The 23532-nt window shown below is 37.5% G+C and overlaps 4 protein-coding genes across 4 annotated transcripts; 1 reads left to right on the top strand and 3 right to left on the bottom strand.

The window, feature by feature from the left end:
• Positions 1–5336: 5336 nt before the first annotated feature.
• LOC106303593 (myosin heavy chain kinase B-like) lies at positions 5337–6825 on the bottom strand. The gene has a single exon (XM_013739874.1). The coding sequence runs from the start codon at positions 6700–6702 to the stop codon at positions 5446–5448; it is 1257 nt and encodes a 418-aa protein (XP_013595328.1). The 5' UTR covers positions 6703–6825; the 3' UTR covers positions 5337–5445.
• A 2306-nt stretch (positions 6826–9131) lies between these two features.
• LOC106305090 (anther-specific protein BCP1-like) lies at positions 9132–9921 on the bottom strand. Its single transcript, XM_013741468.1, has one exon. The coding sequence runs from the start codon at positions 9765–9767 to the stop codon at positions 9408–9410; it is 360 nt and encodes a 119-aa protein (XP_013596922.1). The 5' UTR covers positions 9768–9921; the 3' UTR covers positions 9132–9407.
• Positions 9922–14976: 5055 nt separating this feature from the next.
• On the top strand, positions 14977–17765 carry LOC106306029 (T-complex protein 1 subunit epsilon). Its single transcript, XM_013742479.1, has 9 exons — positions 14977–15264; positions 15473–15791; positions 15874–16222; positions 16369–16501; positions 16581–16633; positions 16735–16837; positions 16996–17162; positions 17249–17362; positions 17441–17765. The coding sequence occupies exons 1-9, from the start codon at positions 15066–15068 to the stop codon at positions 17609–17611; spliced, it is 1608 nt and encodes a 535-aa protein (XP_013597933.1). The 5' UTR covers positions 14977–15065; the 3' UTR covers positions 17612–17765.
• Positions 17766–17912: 147 nt separating this feature from the next.
• On the bottom strand, positions 17913–20982 carry LOC106306030 (ALBINO3-like protein 1, chloroplastic). The gene is made up of 10 exons (XM_013742481.1): positions 20466–20982; positions 20280–20390; positions 20120–20194; positions 19841–19901; positions 19654–19727; positions 19453–19557; positions 19191–19304; positions 18914–19017; positions 18588–18818; positions 17913–18511 (listed from the first exon to the last, which is right to left on the bottom strand). The coding sequence occupies exons 1-10, from the start codon at positions 20808–20810 to the stop codon at positions 18238–18240; spliced, it is 1494 nt and encodes a 497-aa protein (XP_013597935.1). The 5' UTR covers positions 20811–20982; the 3' UTR covers positions 17913–18237.
• Between the last annotated feature and the right edge of the window lie 2550 nt (positions 20983–23532).

Raw genomic sequence — 23532 nt, 5'->3', positions numbered from 1 at the left:
TACCAGAAATTTTTATTGGACTATCAATAATTGGATTTAAACAATAAATGATCTATTGGATTTATATATAGTATAAATTAAATATATATATATATATATATATATAATTATATATATATATAATTTAATGTTGTAATACTATACTTTCATATGTTAATTATTTAAATATTTGTCGATGTTAACTTTTAAAATTATAAATATTTTTTTTTTAAATAACAAAAATCATATCATCAAACAATGATTAATATTTAGTACCTTAAACCAATGAAAACAAATTTTAAACTATATAGTTTATTTTAAAAATTAAACAAAAACTAAATGTTTAATTATTTACTTGATAATATAAATCTATGAAGCGAAAAATTTAATTTTTTAAAAACTTTCTAAATTTGTGAAATGTTACAATATTTTTGGATATGACAATAAAACAATATTTTACTAATCTTTTAATAATAAAATAATAATCAAAAAATATATATATATATATATATATATAAGAAGATACAAATACATGTGAAAGTTTGAAACAATCTATTCAATGAAAAAAACATAACATAAACTTATTATGTTTTAAAAATTGATAGACACATATATATTATAATATATACTAATTTAGAATTGAAAACAAAATATTTATATAAAAATAAATGAAAACAAAAACTCACGCGGTTGTGCGGATCGAGATCTAATATATAATTAAAATATTAATCACATTGAAACTATAACTAATAGTGATTGTTAAACAGAATTTTATTAAATTAACTTCATAGTAATATTTCTTAATGTTATCATAAATATTTCACTATAGTCAATCATAATTTTAGTAAATAATTTACCAATACAAAATGTCACATTTTAAAAATTATTATTATTTAATAATATACTTATTCAATATAATTATAAGGAAAATTTCTATAAATAAGGATAAAAATTCTTACAATTATTATTATTAAAAAGTTATAATTATATATATTATAAATTATATATGTTATAAATTAATTTACATATAAATACTAACGAAAATTCTTAATATGAAAAAATAAAAAAACTTGTCCTTTAAAACTATATGACATAAGCGGTCGTTTGGGTGTATTCTCCTATGGACCAGCCCTGGCTACTCTAGATCAATTGCAAAGTCCCTAAAACTATGGAATATGGATAATATTATGATACGCCACCAATAGTCATGAGGAATGCTATGATAATAAATTGCTTGTTGCTAACAATGATATAATATCAATACAAGTTTGTATAGATATTTAGTTGTAATGGCGATATACCTATACTCAACCCGAGTATTATTATTGATTGGTTGGCAACAGGTACTATTAAATTTGTTTTTGTAATAACTCAGCAATATGTTGCTTGCTAATTTGTACCTGTTTGACAAAAACAACAAATAAAATGTGATTTATCATGCAATCTGTAGAACTATTTACAAGTTGCATTTTGTGTGATCTATCTGTGTCCCTTTTTATAAGTCTTGCCTTGTTTTCTTTTTGGCTTTTCCAAGTATTTTCTTTAGTATTTTCAAAGTACTATTCTTCCTTTGGAAATGAGTTGGTACTTTCTTGTATTATGCTAAAAATTTGTAATTTTCATTTTTCAGGTCAACCTATGAAAGAGAGATGTTTCACTGAATAAAATTGTTGTTTTGCTTTGTGTATTCACAATGAATGGATTACAGCTGTAACTTATCGTTTATTAAAAGTAATTAGGATAACACATTCGCTTTGTGTACGGTGAAATTATATGAAAATTATTTAAAAAATATCGTATGAAAAAATAAAATTTATATTCTTGATCGAATTAATATTTTTGGCCTTTAAACAAATTTTATAAAAATATTTTTTGTTAATTACATAATTTGTTTACTGATGAGCTGATTACATTTTTCAAAATATTTTAGGTCAAAAAATAACTTATCGCATAATAACCTAACATTTAGGTCAAAAAATCTCAGGCCTACTATTTGGTTACAATGAAACTATGTCAACTCGGTTTTATATCATGATTTAGCAATTTAAAAGTTAATTATGGTTATGGGAAGTTTACGTTCACGTGACAATCCTATCATTCTTCGATATTTTTCTTATTTTTGTGTCGTTTTTTTCATTTTTGTTATTGCTCGATATAAATATTGATTTTTGAGTTTGAACTCAATTCGTTATTTTGTTTTGGCCTCAGATTTAGAAAATGTTTAAGATTTAAAATTATTAAATAGATTAGGGGTGTTCAATCCGGATATCGGTTCGGTTTCGGTTTGGTTTTTTTGGTTTTTCGGTATTTTGGTTAGTAAAATATAACTACCATTCTAAATCCATATTTATACCGGTTCGGTTCGGTTTATATACCGTCGGTTTTCGGTTTATTTGGTTTTATACCAAAAAAACATAATTATTTAATTTGAGATCATATTATATGAATTTTAGAGCCATGTTAGCAACGCAGTCATTTATTAAAAAAAATTACATGTTTAAATAAAAGAAGAAAAATAAAAACACTTCTATCATCTAATATTATAATCAAAACTTAAAATTAAAATCAAAGCTTGAAATTTTGAAAGCATGAAAGAAAAGTTTTTCTACTCTTCCATATTTAGTGTTCATCAAAGTCATGCTTCTTTGATTGAACACGAAAGTCTGTTCGTTTATAGACAAGAAACAAATTATGAAGAATTTCCACTAATTGTTGTCCAACAAATTTACAAAAAAGATCAAAAAATACTATGAAAATAAAAAGCCTCGATTGCGATGAATTGTTACTTAATTATAGTTCAAGTGTTTTACAAATTAGGGCTTCTTTATTACTGTAAAAAATATGGTAATAGTTATTTGCAATAATTTATATAACAAATAGATTTTCATGCGTTGTTATAAAATATATACATATTTATATGTTTCTAATTTTGATCGGTTTTGTTCAGTTTATTCGGTTTAATCGGTTATAAACCAAATCATATCCAAATCCTACGGTTTTTTATAAAATTATATCCATTCGGTTTGTATGGTATATACCAAAACCAAACCATATTTCGGTTCGGTTCGGTACGGTCCGGTTTTACCATATTGAACAGCCCTAAAATAGATACATACTTAGGTTAAGATCCGCACCTTGTGAAAATAAATATTTTATATTTATTACTTATTTTATGTTTTTCTGCATATTATCGAATAATAAAATAATAATTATATATTAAATAACTAAGAAATCAGTTACATTATGTAATAAATTGGCGTGTGTATATAAATCAAACGACCCTATTGTTTATTGTCAATCATTTTATGGTAAATAATCAAAACAATCAATTTCATCTATCGTATATGATATATAATTAAATTTAAATGATATTAACATAGATATATAGTATACTTTTAATATGAATATTTATTAAATGAGGTTTCTACTCATATGACTTTATGATTATTTGCATATTTATTTAACAAAATTTTACACCAACAATTTTTTTTATTGTGAAATGTTTAGTGGTTTCAATAATTTATAATCATTTGAAAAAACAATGAAAATTTTAAAACTAAAATATTAACTTTTCAATATATATTCAACGCATAATCAAAATATAAGTATGTATTCTCATATGTTGTATAGATTTAATTCAAACGATATGAAATATATATATATATATATATATATATTAAAATAAACACCTATTAAAATAAAATTATTTATTCATATGATTTTATAATCATTATATTTTATTATAAAAAATATTTAAACTTTGATCACAAAAGAGTATGCTAAATCATTTTGATGACCAGTAACAGGCCTCCCGGGAACTAGCAAGCCGACGGATATGATGATGTTCAATGTTCCGTTTTAGAAAACATTGAATGTTTTTGGTATTATTTGTAGTTTAATGTTTTGTAATGAATTTTGGATTGATTTTTTAAAATAAATTCAAAAAAAAAATTATTAAAATTTAATTATTATTATTTTTAAGAAATTAATATATTTGTTAGGGATTTGCAAGGTAAGGGTATCCTTATATATTTGCGGTGGAATTACGAGTCATTTTGATTTGCAAGTCATGATTTCCGAGGAAATGTCTTTTCTCATTTTCTCAAATTTCAACAGTTTATGCCCTTGACTCTGTAACCCTAATCCGCCTAGAACTCACCCTCCTCCTAGGTCCTAGACACAACATAACTTCTCACACTCACGGCGGCGAAACCAAAGACTCCGAGCCGGAGAGAAACCATCAAGGGAACCACCATCCCGTATAACAAAACCTCTGAGATCAAAACTCTCTCCACCAATCGGTATGAGCACCATACCCCAATAGTTGACTAACGGCTTCGGGCACCGTTCCCGTCGTCCTCTTACGAGAAGCTGACACCTTCACCGACGAACCACAAGAGCGGTGGTGCTCACATAGGGATAAAATATAATTGTCGCGAGGCACATAATTTATGGGTTGGGTTTAAACTAGCATCCTTCCCGATTTTGTATCCCATTGGATAGACTTTCCGAGTACATTTTTATATTTTATAAACTTAAATTATGATCGATTTCAGTATAGAGCAACCTTGATTACAAAATAATAATATCGTATCCTAGTGTTAAAAAAGAAATTGTCTTATCCACTTTCACGGGCGCCTTTTGACTTCTTGTTTCGGCGGAACCTATTTGTCTTCAAAATCTCACTTAAGGTTCATGAACTTTATAACATGCGAATATTATAATGATCTTATTCTTACACTAAGCAACCCCAATATATAGTTTAAAGAGATAGTTTAAAAGTATATTTAGTCTGACAACCAATCACAAACTTACACAGAATCTAATACATCAAAATGTCATAAATTTATCAAACGTCAGTACGTCACCCCATTGACTTCCCCAGGTTTTAAGGTGGCACAGGCAGCATCTTCGTTCCTGCGCCTGAAGGAACATGTGCAGATGTGCCAACTTGTTCAATTTTAATCTATTTGATCAAACCATTAACGACCTTACTCTTAAAGCATTATTACCAACCTTTGTCTTTTTATAAATCTTAGATGCACACAGATATTTAAACATTCTGTCAGGTAGTGCATTAATCTCTTGTTTTATAAAAGTGAGTTAAAAAAAGTGAGTGTTCGGGACGGATTGTGAATTTTTTAGAGACAAAAAGCGATTATTCCTAAAAACTGAGAGGCACAAGAAAGATTTTACAAGACCAAATACTTAGTGGAAGAAATCTAACGAATCAGCCTGTCCTACAAATGCGTTAGGAAGCATCGTGTTATTGATGTCTCTGTTAAAAGTTTTTTTTAACGGTATGTTTTATGTAATTTTCGATTTAAGTAATATGTTACATTGATTTGATATGAATGAATATAGTTAAGAGGTTATAAAAAAACGCCAAATTTGCTTTTCCCCAAACAAATGATAAATTAATTTGACAAAGAAAAAGGAAAACAAATAAATAAATAAGATAAATATTCACAAAACAAGACTCTTGTAAATTGAATTATCCGGTTTGGAGACGGAGACCTTCCAACACTTAACCTCTCCGTCAAGACTTCCACTAACGATTGAAACGACGCCGTCTGACTCCGAATCTCTAACTGCTGCAAGCGACTTAACCGGTTTCGTGTGACCGGAAAGCACCTCCAAGCAACTATAACAACCGTCGGCTCCGCGCCGCCAAATCCTGACCGTCCGATCAGCAGATCCACTTAGGAGCAAATCAGACACGTTAAACAAGCTAAGTATTGCTTTGTCGTGTCCTCTCAAAGCACCACTCACCGCCATGTAGTTAGAGCTGTCCACTCTCTCCCAAACCAAAATTGACCGGTCACACGAACCGGAGAACAAGGCCGATCCGTCGTCGTTTAATGCCAGAGCGTTAACAGCAGATTTGTGTTTTTCCAATGTCGCGACTAACTCGTGTCGTTTCGAGTCGTCGGGTTTCGCCCAAACCCGTATACGTCTGTCCGCCGATCCAGTATAAACGGTACCGTTTGCAGAGACGGCGACGGCGTTAACGGCGTCATCATGGGCTTTGATTGATTCCTTGCAACGAAGATCGGAAGCTCTCCATATCTTCAGTGTCTTGTCCCAAGAGACGGAGTAAATGAAACCGTTATTAACGGCAAGAGCGGTAACGGCGTCAGCGTGTTCGATCCAGAGACGTTTCTTGTGACGGCGAACCTGAACGTAATTTTTAGGGAGAGCGAAACGTCGCAAACGGTCGTTTAAAGTAGGAAGCGTCGTTAACTGTTTGTAACCACTTTTCGCGGTTAATTTCCAAACTCCGATTTTACCGTCCTGATGAGCGGTAAATATTTTCTCACCGGAGAAACCGACGGATTTAACGGAGCCTGAGAAAGGATCCTGGCCGTTAAAAGTGTCGAGATGAGCACACATGGCGCGATCGTAGATGCTGACTTCGTGTCCAGAGACTGCGAAGAGATAACCTCCGTTGACGGCGAGACAAGTGACGGGGAGACTCCGTTCGCGGAGTTTGAACGAGGAGGTAACGGAGTGAGAGACGGTGATGGCGTGAGCGTCGGAGGGGATTTTCTGAAGAGATGGAACAGAAGGGAGTGTCTGAAGAGAGAGACTGCTATGGAGGCTGCTAGAGCCGGTGACTTCGCTTAGTGACGATGACGTGGCGCTATCGTCGGAATCTAAATGCTTTAGAGATTTTTGTACTCGTCTTCTCCGGGAAGAATCCAGCCATGACATAACCCTCATGCTTGTTAAGTTTCTCCTTTCTCTTATGAGTATGTATCCTGTTTGGTGAGAGAAGCTAAGCTTCGTGTAGTTGAAGATGAAGACGACGAAGAGATATGTAAATATTTATATAGAAGCACTTTGTGCAGAAAATTCGCCACGTGGCAGTTAAGTACAGAGCTTAAACTAAAAAGATTGAGCATTTGTACTTGGAAAGATCCAAGGGTATTATGGTAAAGTCAGCGCAAATAGTCAAATACTCAATGGTGTGTTTGTGGGGTAAAAAACAAAGAACTCAAAAACAAGTGAAAAAGAAGAAGAGATAGGGTTTGCGTTACAGCATTGATTAGGTTGGAAGATAGCGCATGGGTCAAAGAGAAAGTAGGACCCAATAGTTATGAGCAAGTTCTATCATCAATATAGCTAAACTAATGAGGTTTTTGAAGACGAATCATTGTGATCAATAGTAGTAACAAATGGGTGAGTGCGTGAGTGGGTACTTGGAGGAAACACGAAAATGATTGTAGATATTGGGTCACATCGTTGCTGGAAAGTGGAAAGTTGCTAATTAAAGAGAGACACAATGAATGGCCCGGGCCAATGTCAGAACAGAACCAAAGTGTTCATTGAATAGCCGTAACCAAATGGATTGATAAATAATTTATTTTCTAATAAAAAGATGCAAGTAGGAAAAGTCGGTCGTTACCTCGAGTGGACTGGGAAGCAGCGATGATACGAAATTGCCAGCCCAGAATAGTGAAAGGTTAGATGGAGCGCTCATACAGTACTCTTTCTCATATGTTTCCAAGAACCTACGATTTGATTTGTTGCCAGGAGAAAACGTCAGGTATTTTACGTCAGCTAACTATAGTTTGCTATATGATCTATCATACTAACAAAAAACAAAAAGCTCATTTCACAAACCGAAAGAGAATATATGTATGTTAAAAGCTTACCAATCCGAAACCAACGTGGTCCAGATTTATAAGGCTCGTTCCATGTCTTTACTATCCTCAATAGGATAATTCTTGGTGTTGGATCACAGTACTCATAAAATGGGCCGTTCAAACTCGCTCAAATCCCCATAACTGAAAACCAAAGATTTAGTGGGAGTTGACACAAACTACGAATTGATCACCTCACAAAGTAGAAGGTAAGATTGAACAATCAACATTAACGGTGGATCATAAAGATTTGGTGCATATGAACTGTCTTAGCTAATGAAGATTAGTGATAAAATTATATTATTTAAAAATTAAAAGACCAATGGCGGATGCATCTTTTTCCTATAAAAAATATCAATATATAATTTATTTGTACTACCATTCTTTGGATTCAGACAGTTCTTCGATAGATACATATTATTTCATTCATTTGTTTTATACCAATTTAATTATAGCATTTCTATTTTTTGGGAAGAATTGCTTAACAGCACCCCCCCAAGTCAGCTCCGGAACGCAAGTCTTACTTGTTTTTCGAGTGGAAGTACTCCAAAGGCAAAGAGGTATTGTCTTCTTTCTTTACTCACCTTTGGCCACCTGCTATTGTGATGGCATATCCTTTTGGGTTCGATCATCCTCTCTGCCATTCATTTATCTAAATCATAACGAGATATATCATAGAAGATCAACATTCTAGAAAGTTAAGCACTCCTACGGTCTTTTTTCTCTTGTATCCAAAACTTCTTGATTCATTTACAAACATTATTCCGTGCATATTAATTGGCACGTTTTACATTGTTATTCGAAAGCTTTTCTTTTAAATAGTCGGCAAATAGTCGATTTGAATGTTTTTTATGCTAAATCGAATATTGAATATCCGGACGGTTTGTAACAATTGTGGAACTTTCCCTATCAAGTATGACAGATGAGAAGTGGAGTATAGTGCTTTAGATTGTTGTTATATATTTGACAAGAATACCCCAAAAATGTCGTTATATTTTGAAAAAATAAGATTAAAGAGATAGTAAAGAGAGGAAATAGATTGAGAAAGCAAAAGAAAAAGAAAAGAGGTAGCACTTTAAGTTAGGACCAAAAGAGCAAGTCACCAATATATGAATTATGAACCGTATGCACTACGCGTACGGCTTTTTCTTCACTCGTCGATGGGTCCCTGAATGAGCTTCTTCAGTGGAAGATGACCTAACCCAACCAAGAAACTTGCATTTGGCCACATCTTTTAAATTCCACGATGTTTTTTTTCCTAAAACACCTAAATTTCAAATTCCATGATGTAATGCACGATTCTGTGAAGCCAAAGCTAATTTTCTTCATTACTTGGCTGCGAAAACTAGTGGAATTAGTACTTGTTTATTATCACACATTTATAGAAGAGGAAGCTATACCTAAAAAGATGGTATCGTGTGTATCTTCAATCATAACTACCATAATCAATCTCACCGTTCCATAATCTATCAAACACATGCATTTAGAATAAGATTGTACTTTCTTTCTTACTACGAAAAAGATTGTATCCAGTGGTTACGGACTTCTACGGCTCTACCTGATTAATATGTATTTTTGTATCTCGAAAACATGAAAGGATCAATCCGCGATTCCGCATTTTATCCTTGCTAGTGGAAATTTTCGTTTTTTTTTTTTTCAGTTTTATTACAAAGACATCGTTTCTCACAATAAAGGAGAAACATATTACAACACGACCATCACAATCATCCATACATATTAATAGTCTTCAGTCAGAATAATCTTCTCATGATAATACACACCTCAGAGAAACAAGAAAGAACCGGCGATGGATGCAACACCAACGAAGACCGCAGAGACGCCAAGAGCAGCCGCGCCGCTGTCAGCAGCATCAGTAGAAGGTGAAGGTCCATTACTACCGTAGGAGGAGTCACTTCCTAGAGGACCAGCCACAGCTACGTCACCATCACCTGGAGAAGCAGCTGCATCGTCATCGGTGGTTCCAATGGTGTCCTCGCTCACTGGAGCTTCGACATCGGTTACGGGAGCAGCCGGAGCTTTGGAGGGTGACGCTGAAGGAGACGGAGAGGAGGCAGCTGCGGCGAGGCCAAGGATGGCCAAGAACACGAGGCCAAAAACTAGGACAGCGTTTTGGCGACCCATTCTTCTCTCTGTCTCCTTGTACGTAGCTCTCTTTTAGTTTGTCTTAGGGTTTAACGTTAGAGATTGTGATGATTGGAGAGGAGATGGGGTTGCTGTGTATATATAGTTGTCTTGTATGACTGAAACAAGAAAATAGAAAACGTTCTTACTACGTAGGAGGAATACCGTTCAATCTAATGTAGATCAACTGGAATGTCTAAAAATGGGTTTGCTAAGGTATATATTTTTGAATGGTAACGAGCCAATCAAGAAAAAAGAACGGTAACATGCCAAAGTATAGATGAATACGAATATTTAATTTTTGTTTTCTTTGGTTGATGAACCGAATAAAATGAATGTACAATATTCATATTATTTTATATGCTTGTTTATCGAAACGTGAATGTCTGATCTCTTACAGGCTAAAACGAATGCATACAACAATTTTATAGTTGAAGTCAAATTAATTGAATGAATATTTTGATCAAAGTTTATAAAACATCTTTAACTAAGCCTTACTTAGACATGGATACCTAAATGTGAAAAAAAGTTTTTAAGAATAATTCTGTTGGGAAGGTTCTCATCATCATGATAATAAGAAAAGAAGAAGGTTCTCACCATAAATCTTTTTACAAAATCTTTAAAACTCCAGATTCAGTGAATAAGAATTGTGTAAAAATTGACAATGCATTACTTGAATGCATTACTTATCTGGTGTCATTCCCTAACCAACGTCCAGTCTACTACTCAGCTATCTACGCATCTAATCTAAGTTCAGAAAGGGTTGATCTTTGGACAGAACTCCTACAACTTCACTCAACCTATGACCTAGACAGTAGTAGTTGGATATTGGGTGGAGACCTGAATCAGATAATACATCCGATGGAGCACTCTGACCCTAATGTTTGCGTACCTGATCATCTCATGTACCAGCTGAGAGATTGTATGACGCAACTAGGAATCTTTGACCTCCGCTATGTTGGCGCTTCTCATACTTGGACAAACTATTCGCCCTCAGGACCTATCTCAAAGAAGCTTGACAGGATGATGGTTAACAGCACCTTTGTTTCCACGTTTTCTCATGCCCTAGCCACCTTCCTTCCGCCTCTCTTCTCAGACCATGTTCCCTGTATCCTCGACCTTGCTTTTAGCCTTCCTACAGCCGGAACAAAACCATTTAAGTTCCCCAATTACCTAACCAAACACCCGGGGTTCACTGAGCTAATACAAGATGCATGGATTCAAGCTGGAAACGAGTGTCAAACATTGATGCAACTGTGCTGGAAGCTCAAACTGATCAAAACTAATTTGAAAATTCTAAACAAAGATAACTATTCAAATATACAGGAGAGAGTGAGAGAAACTAACAGTTTATTGCAACTTGCGCAGGTACATGCCTTGCAGGATCCTAATCCAATTACTTTTCAGACTGAACGTGACTTGCACCAGAGATGGAACTTCCTCCGAGAGATCGAGGAGCTCTATTTCAGGCAAAAATCGAGGATAAATTGGTTAAAAGAAGAGGACTTAAACACTACTTACTTCCACCGAATCTGTCAAACCAGAGCATGCTACAATGCTATCAGAGCTTTCCTAGTTGGAAATGATACCTGGATTACAGACCCACAGGAAATGAGTGATCATGCTCTCAGCCACTTTCAGTCAGTCCTAAGCCCGTTGAACTATCACCCGCCAAGCATCTTATCTCCCCCAGTCTGGTTTGCGGATCTCACTGGCTTCTCATTCCCAAATCACCTGCTTCAGTTGATGTTATCCATCCCCACGGCAGAGGAGGTAAAGACTGTCTTTTTCAGACTAAATCCCAACAAGGCTTCGGGTCCGGATGGACTAACATCAGCATTCTTCAAAGCGACATGGGAATTCATTGGACCTGAATTAGCGACATCAGTCAGGAATTTCTTTGCATCAAACTTCCTGCCTGCAACGGTAAATTCCACCATCCTCACGCTCGTGCCAAAATTCCCTGGAGCAACAAAGATTAGTGATTTCAGACCGATATCATGCCTTAATACCATCTACAAAGTCATCTCAAGACTCTTGGTAAAGAGGTTGAAGCCAGTTCTGCCCAACTTAATACTACCTAGTCAGACAGCGTTCGTTAAGGATAGACTACTTGTGGAAAATACTACTTTGGCAGGAGAACTAATCAATGGTTATCACAAGAAGAAGGGAGCAAAGAGAATTACCATCAAAGTTGATATTGCGAAGGCTTTTGATACACTGTCCTGGGAGTTTTTATTCTCCTGTCTCGAGGGATTACGCTTTCCTGCACGGTTCATAGCACAGTTAAAGGCTTGTATATGCACAACAAGCTTTATGGTCGGATACAATGGATCAGTACATGGCTATTTCAAAGGAAAGCGAGGCTTAAGGCAAGGGGACCCCCTTTCTCCCTATCTATTTGTGATTGCAATGAATTGCTTATCATTTATGCTAAACAGAGCAGCAGCACAAAACAGACTACGATATCATTCAACTTGCACCTCTACTAAACTTACTCACCTCTCTTTTGCGGATGACCTCCTGATATTTATTGATGGATCTATTGAGTCTGTCCAGCAAGTGCTACAAGTGCTAAAGGAGTTCGAAACAAGATCAGGTTTGGCTGTAAGCATGCAAAAGACCAGCTTCTTCGCTTCAGGATTATCAACAGGGGAAACTGACCTCATACAAGCCTCCACGGGAATCACTCTAGGCTCTCTCCCCTTTAGGTACCTAGGGGTTCCTGTGAACTCTAGAAATATATCTCTCACGAACTGTGAGCCTCTGATCCATCAGATAAAGACAAAGTTCTCGTCCTGGTCAGTGAAGTCTCTATCTTTCTCTGGAAGGCTGCTCCTCATCAAAACGGTGATAGCTGGAATCACAACTTTCTGGTGCTCTGCTTTCATTTTGCCAAAAGCGTGCATAACAAGAATCAACTCCCTGTGTGGCCAGTTCCTGTGGAAAGGTAGTTTGGAAGGTCATAACACTGCTCGTGTATCATGGGAAACAGTCGTGCTAACTAAGAGGCAAGGAGGACTTGGAGTAAAAGATCTGCGTACCTGGAACAAAGCTTGTACTTTTCGACTAATTTGGATGGTGTTTTTCAGACCTGACTCTGTATGGGTGCAGTGGTTCAAGGAAGTGATTCTTCAAGGTTCGGTGCACAACTATTGGACAACAACACCAAAGCAATCATACTCCTGGCTAGTGAACAAACTGCTCAAACTGAGAAGTGAAGTGTTCCCTCTAATAAAGCTCAGGCTGCAGAACGGTGAAACTGCAAGGTTCTGGTCGGACAATTGGACTCCGTTTGGGGCTCTCTACACTCATCTCTCGGGACGCAACTCCAGATTGGGGATACCTCATCAGGCAACTGTATCTTCTTTATGTCGTGATGGCTCCTGGGGGCTACCTCCAGCTCGTACTGAAGCGCAAGTGCAACTCTACACCTACCTTACAACAATCCAATTGACTGGTGATCAAGACTACTACGAATGGGAGATTAATGGCACAATCTACAACTGCTTCAAAACAGGTATTCTATACGATTACCTTATGGAACCACACCCTGATGTTTATTGGTATGGTGCTGTATGGATCTCTAGAGCTATTCCTCGCCATAGTTTCCACATGTGGCTAGTGATTCAGAACAGGATCCCTACTCGAGATAGACTAATCCAATGGGGATTGCAAGTTGATCAATCGTGTCTGCTTTGCAATAGAAATCGGGAATCAAGGGATCATCTTTTCTTCTCCTGTGATTTCAGTTACAAACTATGGGAACTGGTAACGAGGAGACTTGGGATTTCACCTAGCCGCGACTGGGAGAATACACTGGCACAGATGGTTTCCCTCTCTCTGCCTCTACCACAAAGGCTACTTGTTCTTCTTGCTTGGCAGTCGGTGGTGTACTGGTTATGGAATGAGAGAAACACGAGACTTCATGCGAACACCTATCGATCAACAGATCAGATATTCAAATTGATTGATCGACAGCTGAGGAATAAAATCCAAAGCTTCAGAGATGCAAATCCGACCCGATGCTCCCTGATGATGCAGAGATGGCTGGGTTAATCGACATCGAAGAAACCGCTCTCATAAGAAACAGAAACGACTTCTCCTCTCCATGACTGGGCTTTCAATTCACCCTTTCACCTTCATGGGCTTCACACTACGTATGGGCTTGACTATGAGATTTTATGTAATGAGCTTGTTAGAAAACTAAAGTCATATAGGCTTTTGTAAACTTTTTCAGTTTTTCTTTAACTTAAGTAAGCAGTTTTACAAAAAAAAAAAAAAAAAGAATTGTGTAAATCTCATAATATGAATTAAGTATTTATTCGCTAAAGTTCTAATTGGTAACCATTAAAAAACAATATGAATGAAGAGGAAAATAATGACTAAGAACAGAATGTTAGGATTGAAACCCCTTGTTCCTTTTTAATTTTTTATAAGGAACATTTTTTGTTCTATAATTCCTTGAAATTAAAGGAATGATTAAGAATCATGGGTAACAAATACGAGGTGTAAATTTTAAGGAATAAATAAAAACTTAATATTCTCATATATTACTTTGGTCATCAGTATTGTTGGTCATCATTTACACCCTAAAACATATTTTCAGTTCTGGACACTATAGTAGAACGCTTAAATCAATACGTATTTAACATAGTGAATTTTTTTTTGAGCAAAAGTTTAACAATAGTGGTTATATGTGAAAGATATACTGTAGAAACTAGTAAATAATCATCTTTACCATCGGAGTTCACCTCTGCAGCTATTCCCACCAGAAAATTGAAATCGTAGTCCTCCATTGCAAAGTTATTTGGCTATGCATGGGGCCTTATCGATTCAATTTTGACAAAAAAAAAAACATCTTTTCCATCTCAAGTCAAGTATAAGTTTCAGGGACAAAAAAAAACGAACGCGAAGTTACCTGATACAAGGGGCTTGCCAAATGAAAATGGATATATATATACATACTACTGAATTTTCTTTCACTTCTGGGAACTCTGGTAAAAGAACTTATCAAATTTCAATCTTACAAATTTACTAAAAAAAAAAAAAGATTAATACCAGACTACAATATAAGCTTGAAGAATAAACGGGTTCCTCGTATCATGGATATATATGGGCCTTAAGCCAACGGCCCAAATACTTATCATAGGCCCTTAAATCAGTTTCGATTTACGAGTATGCCATCATGTTAGGGTTTTAACACAACCATTTTCGCTCTCAAATCTTCTCGACACTCTCCTTCTCATTTCTTCCCCCAAGATCTGTATCGGATCGAAGAAAGCTTAAACCTCGAAAATGGCGCTGGCGTTCGACGAGTTCGGGCGCCCGTTCATTATACTGAGAGAGCAGGATCAAAAGACGCGTCTCAGAGGCATCGATGCTCAGAAAGCCAATATCGCCGCCGGCAAAGCGGTGGCTCGGATCCTCCGTTCCTCTCTCGGACCCAAGGGAATGGACAAGATGCTTCAGGGACCTGACGGAGACGTCACCATCAGTTCGTTTCTCACCTCTCTGATCTCATATCTTCGTTTAGGATCTTAGTTTCAGTACTCTCTACTTGATTAGGGTTTTCTATCTCTATGAACGGATCCATTGATTTGTTATTGTGTGCGAGCTTAGTTACTATTGATAAATCGATTCTTTATCCATCGAGCTTAGCCTTTTTTTTTTTTGTTTATAACATCGTTGTTTTGATTATCTAGCTAACGATGGTGCGACGATCTTGGAGCAAATGGATGTTGACAACCAGATTGCGAAGCTTATGGTTGAGCTGTCACGGAGTCAGGATTATGAGATTGGTGACGGTACAACGGGTGTTGTTGTCATGGCTGGTGCACTTCTTGAGCAAGCTGAGCGTCAATTAGATAGGGGGATTCATCCTATCCGTATCGCTGAGGGATATGAGATGGCTTCTAGAGTGGCTGTTGAGCATTTGGAGCGTATATCTCAGAAGTTTGAGTTCGATGTTAACAATTACGAGCCTTTGGTTCAAACATGCATGACTACTCTATCCTCCAAGATGTAAGTCCATGCTTGCATACTTCATATGGTTTTCTTGAATATTGTACTAACATTTTGTTTCTCTTTTGGCTCATTGATGCAGTGTGAACCGATGCAAGCGGAGATTAGCTGAGATTGCTGTGAAAGCAGTTCTTGCTGTTGCTGATTTAGAGAGGAGGGATGTTAACTTGGATCTGATAAAAGTAGAGGGCAAAGTCGGGGGAAACTTGGAGGACACTGAGCTTATTTATGGAATACTGGTTGACAAAGATATGAGTCATCCACAGATGCCAAAGCAAATTGAAGATGCCCACATTGCCATTTTGACTTGCCCCTTTGAGCCACCGAAGCCGAAGACTAAGCATAAGGTGGACATTGACACAGTGCAGAAGTTTGAGACGTTGCGCAAGCAAGAACAGCAATACTTCGATGAGATGGTTCAAAAGTGCAAGGTATGTTTTTTTCTTTATTTTTCCATTGTGATTTTTGTATTGTGAGTTATTGAAGCATGCTTTTCTTTTGACAATGAAGATCAGTTACCGCAGTGCATTTGATGATATATGTATGATTGTATGTTCACTATGCTTTGAAACTGCAGGATGTTGGAGCTACACTTGTTATTTGCCAATGGGGATTCGATGATGAAGCGAACCATCTATTAATGCACAGGAATTTGCCTGCTGTTAGATGGGTGGGGGGTGTTGAATTAGAACTTATCGCAATAGCCACAGGTATGGCATTTCTCCAAGCATCTACTGCCATTGATTTAATCAGTTGTGTAGAGCTGATAGGATACTTGTTTTTATGTAGGCGGCAGAATTGTTCCAAGATTCCAGGAGTTGACCCCAGAGAAGTTAGGGAAGGTACTATTTACTTTCAGTTGGTGTTGTTGCCTGTATAATGAGGGGAATGTTAATATCGTTAAATCAGACCATTGAATCCCCACACTTGTTCATGTTCTTAGGCTGGCATGGTCCGTGAAAAATCATTTGGCACAACAAAAGAACGAATGCTGTATATTGAGCACTGTGCGAACTCAAAAGCTGTTACTATTTTCATCCGTGGAGGTACTCATCCCTTTTCCTTTTTATTTGCTAACAACACTGACTTTAAGCAGCTGATGAGCTATAAACAACGATTTACTGAGTTAAATATGCGTCAATGTATATGGTGGACAGAAATATAGTACTGATTGATTAACAATTCTTTATGGGATATGGTTTAGGTAATAAAATGATGATAGAAGAAACAAAGCGTAGTATCCACGATGCTCTGTGTGTGGCAAGGAATCTCATCCGCAATAAGTCAATCGTATATGGAGGTGGTGCAGCTGAAATCGCATGCTCACTTGCAGTTGATGCAGCTGCTGATAAATACCCTGGCGTCGAGCAGGTATTTTCTTTACTCTTCTCTTTGAGTCCGCAGTGAAATCTTAATGCTGAAGACACATTACTTATACATACATCTGCTCTACACAGTATGCAATAAGGGCATTTGCAGAAGCTTTGGACTCCGTACCTATGGCTCTTGCAGAGAACAGTGGATTACAGCCCATTGAGACACTCTCAGCGGTTAAATCCCAGCAACTTAAGGTAAGTGGCCTGGTTATCTATTTTCACATTGATTTGTTTGTTTGGTGACTGAACAAAACATTGGCATATGATGAACAGGAGAACATTCCTTTCTATGGGATAGATTGCAATGACGTGGGAACAAACGATATGAGAGAGCAAAACGTGTTTGAAACATTGATCGGGAAGCAGCAGCAGATATTGCTTGCAACTCAAGTCGTTAAGATGATCCTAAAGATCGACGATGTCATCTCCAATTCTGAATATTGATGATGTACTGCCGGAACCTTTGTACTATCCTTTGGCCTCATGTGTCTCTTTTTCTTTGTTAGCTTTCTATTGGCTTTTGACACTACTCGACAACAATGTTTTGTTCCCCCTTGGCAAGCTTTTTAATTTAAGAACGTCCATTTTGTGTTCCTGATTTTGGTTTTATCCCAGTCTGTTTTCAGAAAGATCATTGTGAAACTGCATATCGAGTTTTCAGAGAAAATCATCCATTAGGATACGGTGAGTTGCCTTTGATCCATCACAAAATTTACAGACAATTTGAAAAGTCGACTCTTCCCGATATTGTTTGTATTTTCTACGTTTCTAACCATATCTCAATCGGAGATTCAGCCAAGTCTCATAATTGAAGAGTTCAAACCACTGTCGTATTAGAGCAAAACCTGTGGAATAACGTATTTAGAACATGAACTAAACTTCCATGACTTACAAAACCCATTTGACCATTTCGGCATTTCCTAAGGTCTTCCTGCACATATCTAAACTGTAAAGACCACACCGTCCCCCCACTCCTAAGATCTTTCAACTTTGTTGCATATGGGCTAAAGGCCAAATACCGAGATTCCTCCTCTTTCTTTGTTCAGCTTCACCTTTAGTGTTACCCTCTTCTATGCTTCATGAGAATGGTGTTGTTCTGTATCATGGCCAACGCCATGAATGGATGGCTTCCCATTCACAGCGACAGAGCCATCAGCTGTTTCTCCCACTGCTGAAAGTTTGGCTTTCTCATTATTTCCTACAGCGACATCAGCTGTATCAGATTTCTCCTCTTGTTCCTGTACGCTGCCTATATTTTGATTTGACAGAGCTGCTTCGGCTTTCTGCCTAGCCTCTTCTTTTTCTCGTCGTCTCTTTGCTTCTTGTTCTTTGAGCAGCCTAAACCTGGGAATTACATCGACATGTTAAACAACAAATAACTTCTAGTAATGAATGAGACGCTTCAGAAAAATTTAGTCACCTTTCACCAGGTTTGGGCCCTTCTGAGGTCACTTTTTCACCGCCCTTCTCTTTTGGTATTTTCAGTTCTGAAACAGACTTCTGAACTAGCGGTTCTGAGATAGACTTCTCAACCTTTTGAGTTTTATCTTCCTTCATGACCAAATTAGTTAGCTTCTCCATCGGATTTTTGGCACCACCATATTTTTGAAGCCATACTTGCTGTGCTGTGCTCAAAATGTTATTGGTCAACCTGCAAAATCACACTTCAAAAGTGAGATTGAGAAACACAATGGAAAGTTGAATGAATACCCACCAAAATACACAAAACTAGATGCTGCTCCTCACCAATAGAGACTTAAACCCGAAGGAACTGATAGTGAAAAATAACCAATCATCAGGGGAAGAAGCTTCGTCACCGCTTGTGAGCTCTTCATTGCTGGATCATTACTCTTGAGAAAAGACACGATGATTATAAATGTCATACCATAACATTCTACGTTGCATAACGGTTGAATTTGGTTAACTGAATGAACTTTTGCATATTTCTATTTCTATAACCAGCTTATTGTTCAAGCTATAGCTAACTGCTCACTAGACTCAAATACGCCAGAAGATGCTATACCTGCCCCTGCGAGGACTGCATGATTTGAATGGAGAGATACTGAGTGAAGATGAGCAATAGAGGTAAGACAAGATATGCTAATGTGTCCGACCATCCGAGAGGTGGGTGTCCCTCCTGAGATATAAATTGAAAGTTTGTAGACATTGGCAATGAGATTCAACACCTTATGCACTCAACTCTTGAAAGAACTAGGAGTCTAGTCTAGATTTCATTGATAAAATATCCAGGCCACTTAATATGAAGGTTAAAAATTGGTACTTACAATGAAAGGGAACAACCATGAGATTCCACTGCCACTCTGTCTTGCAGCAACAGTTGTTGGACCGGCAAGAGAAGGGATCCAGAAAAAGCCTTCCGTTAAGAGTCCCTTGAAGTTGGAAACATGCATCCAACAAACAACTTGTCAGAAAAGAACCTCGAAGCACTTCCAGAAATAAAAAGAAAAGATTTATTTTGAAGGTACCTCATCGGCAACATTTGAGAGGGCTCTATATAGTCCAATCCAGACTGGTATTGTGGCTAGTGTGGGGAGGCACCCTAACAGAAAGAAAAAAAATGAAGATATAGCCTAACCACAAGCTGGAAGACGCTAAGAAAGAGATTATGTTTCTACTGTCTCAAATGGAAAAATCTGAAGCAATCAACTTTACCTGCAAGGGGGTTTATTCCAGCGAGTTTATACAATCTGGCAGTTTCAAGCTGAATTCTCTCCTGCAAAACATAAACAAGCTCTCTGTTTTAACAAGAGGGCTACATTCATAAAAGTTAAAGCTATAATCTTTGGTAAATTCATAAGAATCACTCCACAGTGATGAAACCAAAAGCTACACGCTTGTTCCTACATTTTTTTCCTTCAAAATCCATGAACTAATGATGGATTTAGTATGGGCATCAGGAAAAGCTTTTCTTTATGGAAGAAATGGTTTCACCTGATCACCAGCATAGCGTTCCTGAATGGCCTTAATTTGAGGCTGCAAAGACTTCATAGCCATAGCAGATTCGACCTGTACAGAAACGAACCACCACACCACTTAAGTAAGATAATTGAATCTTGGCATTTAGCCAGTAATAGAAACAAAGTGAAAAGACCTGCTTTTTCGTCAAGGGGAACGTAGCAGCCTTAACAAGCACGGTGAGTAGAATGATAGCAAAACCATAAGAGTAAGGTACGTTTACTGTCGATAACCCATCTTTCAAAACCTACAATTCAAATCATAACCAAGTACAATTATAAAGCAACATAATAGATTCACAAAAAAAAAAAGAGATCTTTACCTTGAGAATAGTTTCCATGTAATTGGCGATACCAGAGAACCAATCACTGTTCTGCTTTGTGGTAGTGCCGGAAACAGATTCAAACGTTTCTGAGGACGAAACGGCGGCATCAGCGATGGTGTAGAGAAGACTCTCAGCATGGTCCTTGATCAAATCGAGTGAGAAGCCTGGGTCGGGAAACGAACCTGGTCCCAATCCGAATTGAGCAACCAGAGTCCGATGGCGGCAAGAGGAAGACGACGGTGTGCGGCTGAAAGGGGAGCGGCGGAAGTGGAGGACTCTGCCTGTAGAGAAAGTTGATGAGAGGATAAGGCTCGTCGGCCTTAGAGATATCGAAGAAGCCATCTCCAGAGAGAAAGACGAGACAAGAAAGGTAAGTGGGTTTTAGGGTTTTTGGTTCAGAAGAAATGGGGAGGATTTGGATTATTGCAAGTGTTGTATCTTGCTTCACGTCTCTCAGTGCGCGAGACCGACCATGGAAGTGGAAGCTAAAACAGTCCCCTTTGGGGTTTTAACTCGATATACCCCTCTCACTCTTGAAAAATTCTTCTTTCTCCCCATAATATAATATATTTTCTTTTTGATTTTTCTTTAAATGAGAAATGTGGTCAAAGACAATATAACCCTTCATAAAATAGCTTAATTACAAAGATCCAACCTTAAATATCCGACCGACCCAAACTCCATTTGGTTCAACCTGTATCTTTACCTAACCAACAGCGTTTTGTCCCAATATCTCTCACATCCAACTCTCGAATCAAACGCACCAGCTCAAGAAGAGCTTCCACGATGACGGCTCGATGCGACGTAGCTACAAAATCAGCTGATTCGGTGAACGCAAAGTCCGATCTTTCGGAAGAGGAGATCGAAGCGAAGGCAAAGGTAGGATCTTTGATCAGAGTGACTGCGCCTTTGAAGGGTTATCATGTAAACCCCATCCCGGAGGTTGATTTGTAAGTTGTAAGTTGTAAGCGACCACTGTGGAGATAAGGTGGGGACACGTCCTGGGTAGGGCCGGACGGGAGGGTGTACCATAGCCACGATGGACTCGCACCGCACTCACACGAACCCATCTACTCTCCTGGTTACTTCAGCTGCCGAGCTCCTTCCCTCAACGACCGTAACTTCTCTGAGAGAGCTTTTACCGTCGGTATCGGCGTTCCTGTCGGCACAGGGTAACTATCTTTTGTCTACTTAAAACAAGGGCTTTGAATCATATTGACTGCTTGGTGTCTTTACATTTGGGAACACAACAAAGAACAATCTCTAGATAATGTTTTTCAAACAAGAAGTGTCAATCTTTTTGTGTTTTGGTTCACGTTCACTCAGGAAAACATCATTGATGAGAGCTGTGTTTAAAATGGCGCATGGCGCTCCATGGCGATGAGGTGTGTGCCTTGCGCCTTGCGCCAAGGCGCACCGAGGCGCTCGCCTTGAAGACTAGTTGAAAGTTAACGTTAACTATGTCTTATTGTCTTGTTATGTAACAAGCACGAGTATTGGTGTTACTAGGTGTTACATAAAGAAGTTATAATAAGAAGAAGAACCTATGAGACTAGAGAAGAGTAGATAATACTCTAACCTTAAGCAAAACACAGTTAGATCTATGTTTTGGTGAGTATTTTTAATGTTTGGTTTTAAGATTGGTTAATTAGTTAGAGTAGGGTTTAGTTTCTACTTGGTTTAGTGCCGGTTAACTTACAGTCTCCAAGGCGCGCCTTTGCATCGCCTTTAAGCCACTGCCTTATGGGCAAAGCGCACCTAGGCGAGCGCCTTGGGGAAACTAGGCTCGCCTCATGGCGGTGGAGCCATCGCCACAGTGCGCCTTGCGCCTTGGCGCAAAAGGCGATCGCCATTTTAAACACAGTGTGTTTTGGTTCACGTTCACTCAGGAAAACATCATTGATGAGAGATTTATCAGAGGTTGAATAATAGTTAGGATGAGAGATTAGGAATGAGTCTCTTAGTGGTGACTTGAGCTGTGAGATTTTAAATTTTTGTGATCAGAAAAGACGGACTTTCGTAGATTGTATGTAGAGATGAAGAGGCTTAATGGATGGAATATGTTTTTCTTGGTAGATAGCTTGGGTGTCCTACTTGTGCTTAGTTTCTTCTATCAAAAGAATGAGATATAATACTTTGTGTGTTTTGGGAACTTGTGGTTACTGTGTTTGTATTGTATTTCAGAAACTTTGAGTTTGGTGTCGGGTTGCAAATGGGCACTGGGAACTGGGGAAGATACAGTCTACTTCAAATGTAAGTTTTTTTTGTAATGTTGCACTTTCCATATGATTTGAAGGGTTTCTGCCTTTTGACTAGTGTGGTTTTGTTGCTATCAAAGGCTGTGAAAGTGTTTACTGAAGAGCTTGTTCCAGCAAACCCAGATATTTTGGAAGGTGTTGCAGACCTTATACAGCTTAGCTATTTAAATTAACCGTCTGTTATTTATAACCTTCGTGTCAGATACTTGGAAGACTGATAAAGGACCTCAGAAGAAAAGACAGCTTCTTCTCAGGGAGAAGGACCTCAGCCATTGGGAAATGTTGTGACCACAGACCTGCTGAGGTTGATCAAGAAAAAAAAGACCTGCTGAGAATCTCGTCTTGTAGAAAGGTGGATCCTTGTACTGGACCAGAGAAGTTGATAAGGTCTTGTTCGGCTCTTGAGAGTTTGCAACTCAAAAACTGTTGTTTGAATGATGAAGAAGGGATGGGAGCTTCTTGGGGCATTATATTTTATCTTCGATGGATCCTTGTCCTGGACCAGAGAAGCGTTGGAAGCTTCTTGATGTTTTATATCAATTAGGTACACTGATGTTTTGTATAAAATGATATTATTGAGAAAAAAATATTATTGATTTTATTTTTGTTGTGATGTTTGGAAAACCAAAGTAACATACTTATATTTATTCGTGGAGAGCTCGTGACTTCCTTTGAGGATAATCTCCTATGGTAATCAGGAATGTAACACAAACAACATTTACATAACAAGTGATCAAGATCGACAGGGCGAAAAAAAGAATAAAGCAAAGGCTTAAAAAAATTTGAGATTCGAGTAAATCTTTTAA

The sequence above is a fragment of the Brassica oleracea genome, chromosome C7 (assembly GCF_000695525.1).
Source record: "Brassica oleracea var. oleracea cultivar TO1000 chromosome C7, BOL, whole genome shotgun sequence".
Classification (NCBI taxonomy): Eukaryota; Viridiplantae; Streptophyta; class Magnoliopsida; order Brassicales; family Brassicaceae; genus Brassica; species Brassica oleracea.
Note: the sequence above shows the minus strand (reverse complement) of the source record. Positions and strands in the feature narration are given on the sequence as shown.

Bases quoted from the DNA above. Each gene is read 5' to 3' on its own strand.
- LOC106303593 (XM_013739874.1), bottom strand. From the start codon at position 6,702: ATGAGGGTTATGTCATGGCTGGATTCTTCCCGGAGAAGACGAGTACAA.
- LOC106305090 (XM_013741468.1), bottom strand. From the start codon at position 9,767: ATGGGTCGCCAAAACGCTGTCCTAGTTTTTGGCCTCGTGTTCTTGGCC.
- LOC106306029 (XM_013742479.1), top strand. From the start codon at position 15,066: ATGGCGCTGGCGTTCGACGAGTTCGGGCGCCCGTTCATTATACTGAGA. The intron at 16,223-16,368 runs GTATGTTTTTTT...TTGAAACTGCAG, and splicing joins AGATGGTTCAAAAGTGCAAG to GATGTTGGAGCTACACTTGT. The intron at 16,634-16,734 runs GTACTATTTACT...TCATGTTCTTAG, and splicing joins CCCCAGAGAAGTTAGGGAAG to GCTGGCATGGTCCGTGAAAA.
- LOC106306030 (XM_013742481.1), bottom strand. From the start codon at position 20,810: ATGGCTTCTTCGATATCTCTAAGGCCGACGAGCCTTATCCTCTCATCA. The intron at 18,819-18,913 runs GTGAGGAGCAGC...GTGATTTTGCAG, and splicing joins TCGGGTTTAAGTCTCTATTG to GTTGACCAATAACATTTTGA. The intron at 18,512-18,587 runs GTGACTAAATTT...TGTAATTCCCAG, and splicing joins GGGCCCAAACCTGGTGAAAG to GTTTAGGCTGCTCAAAGAAC.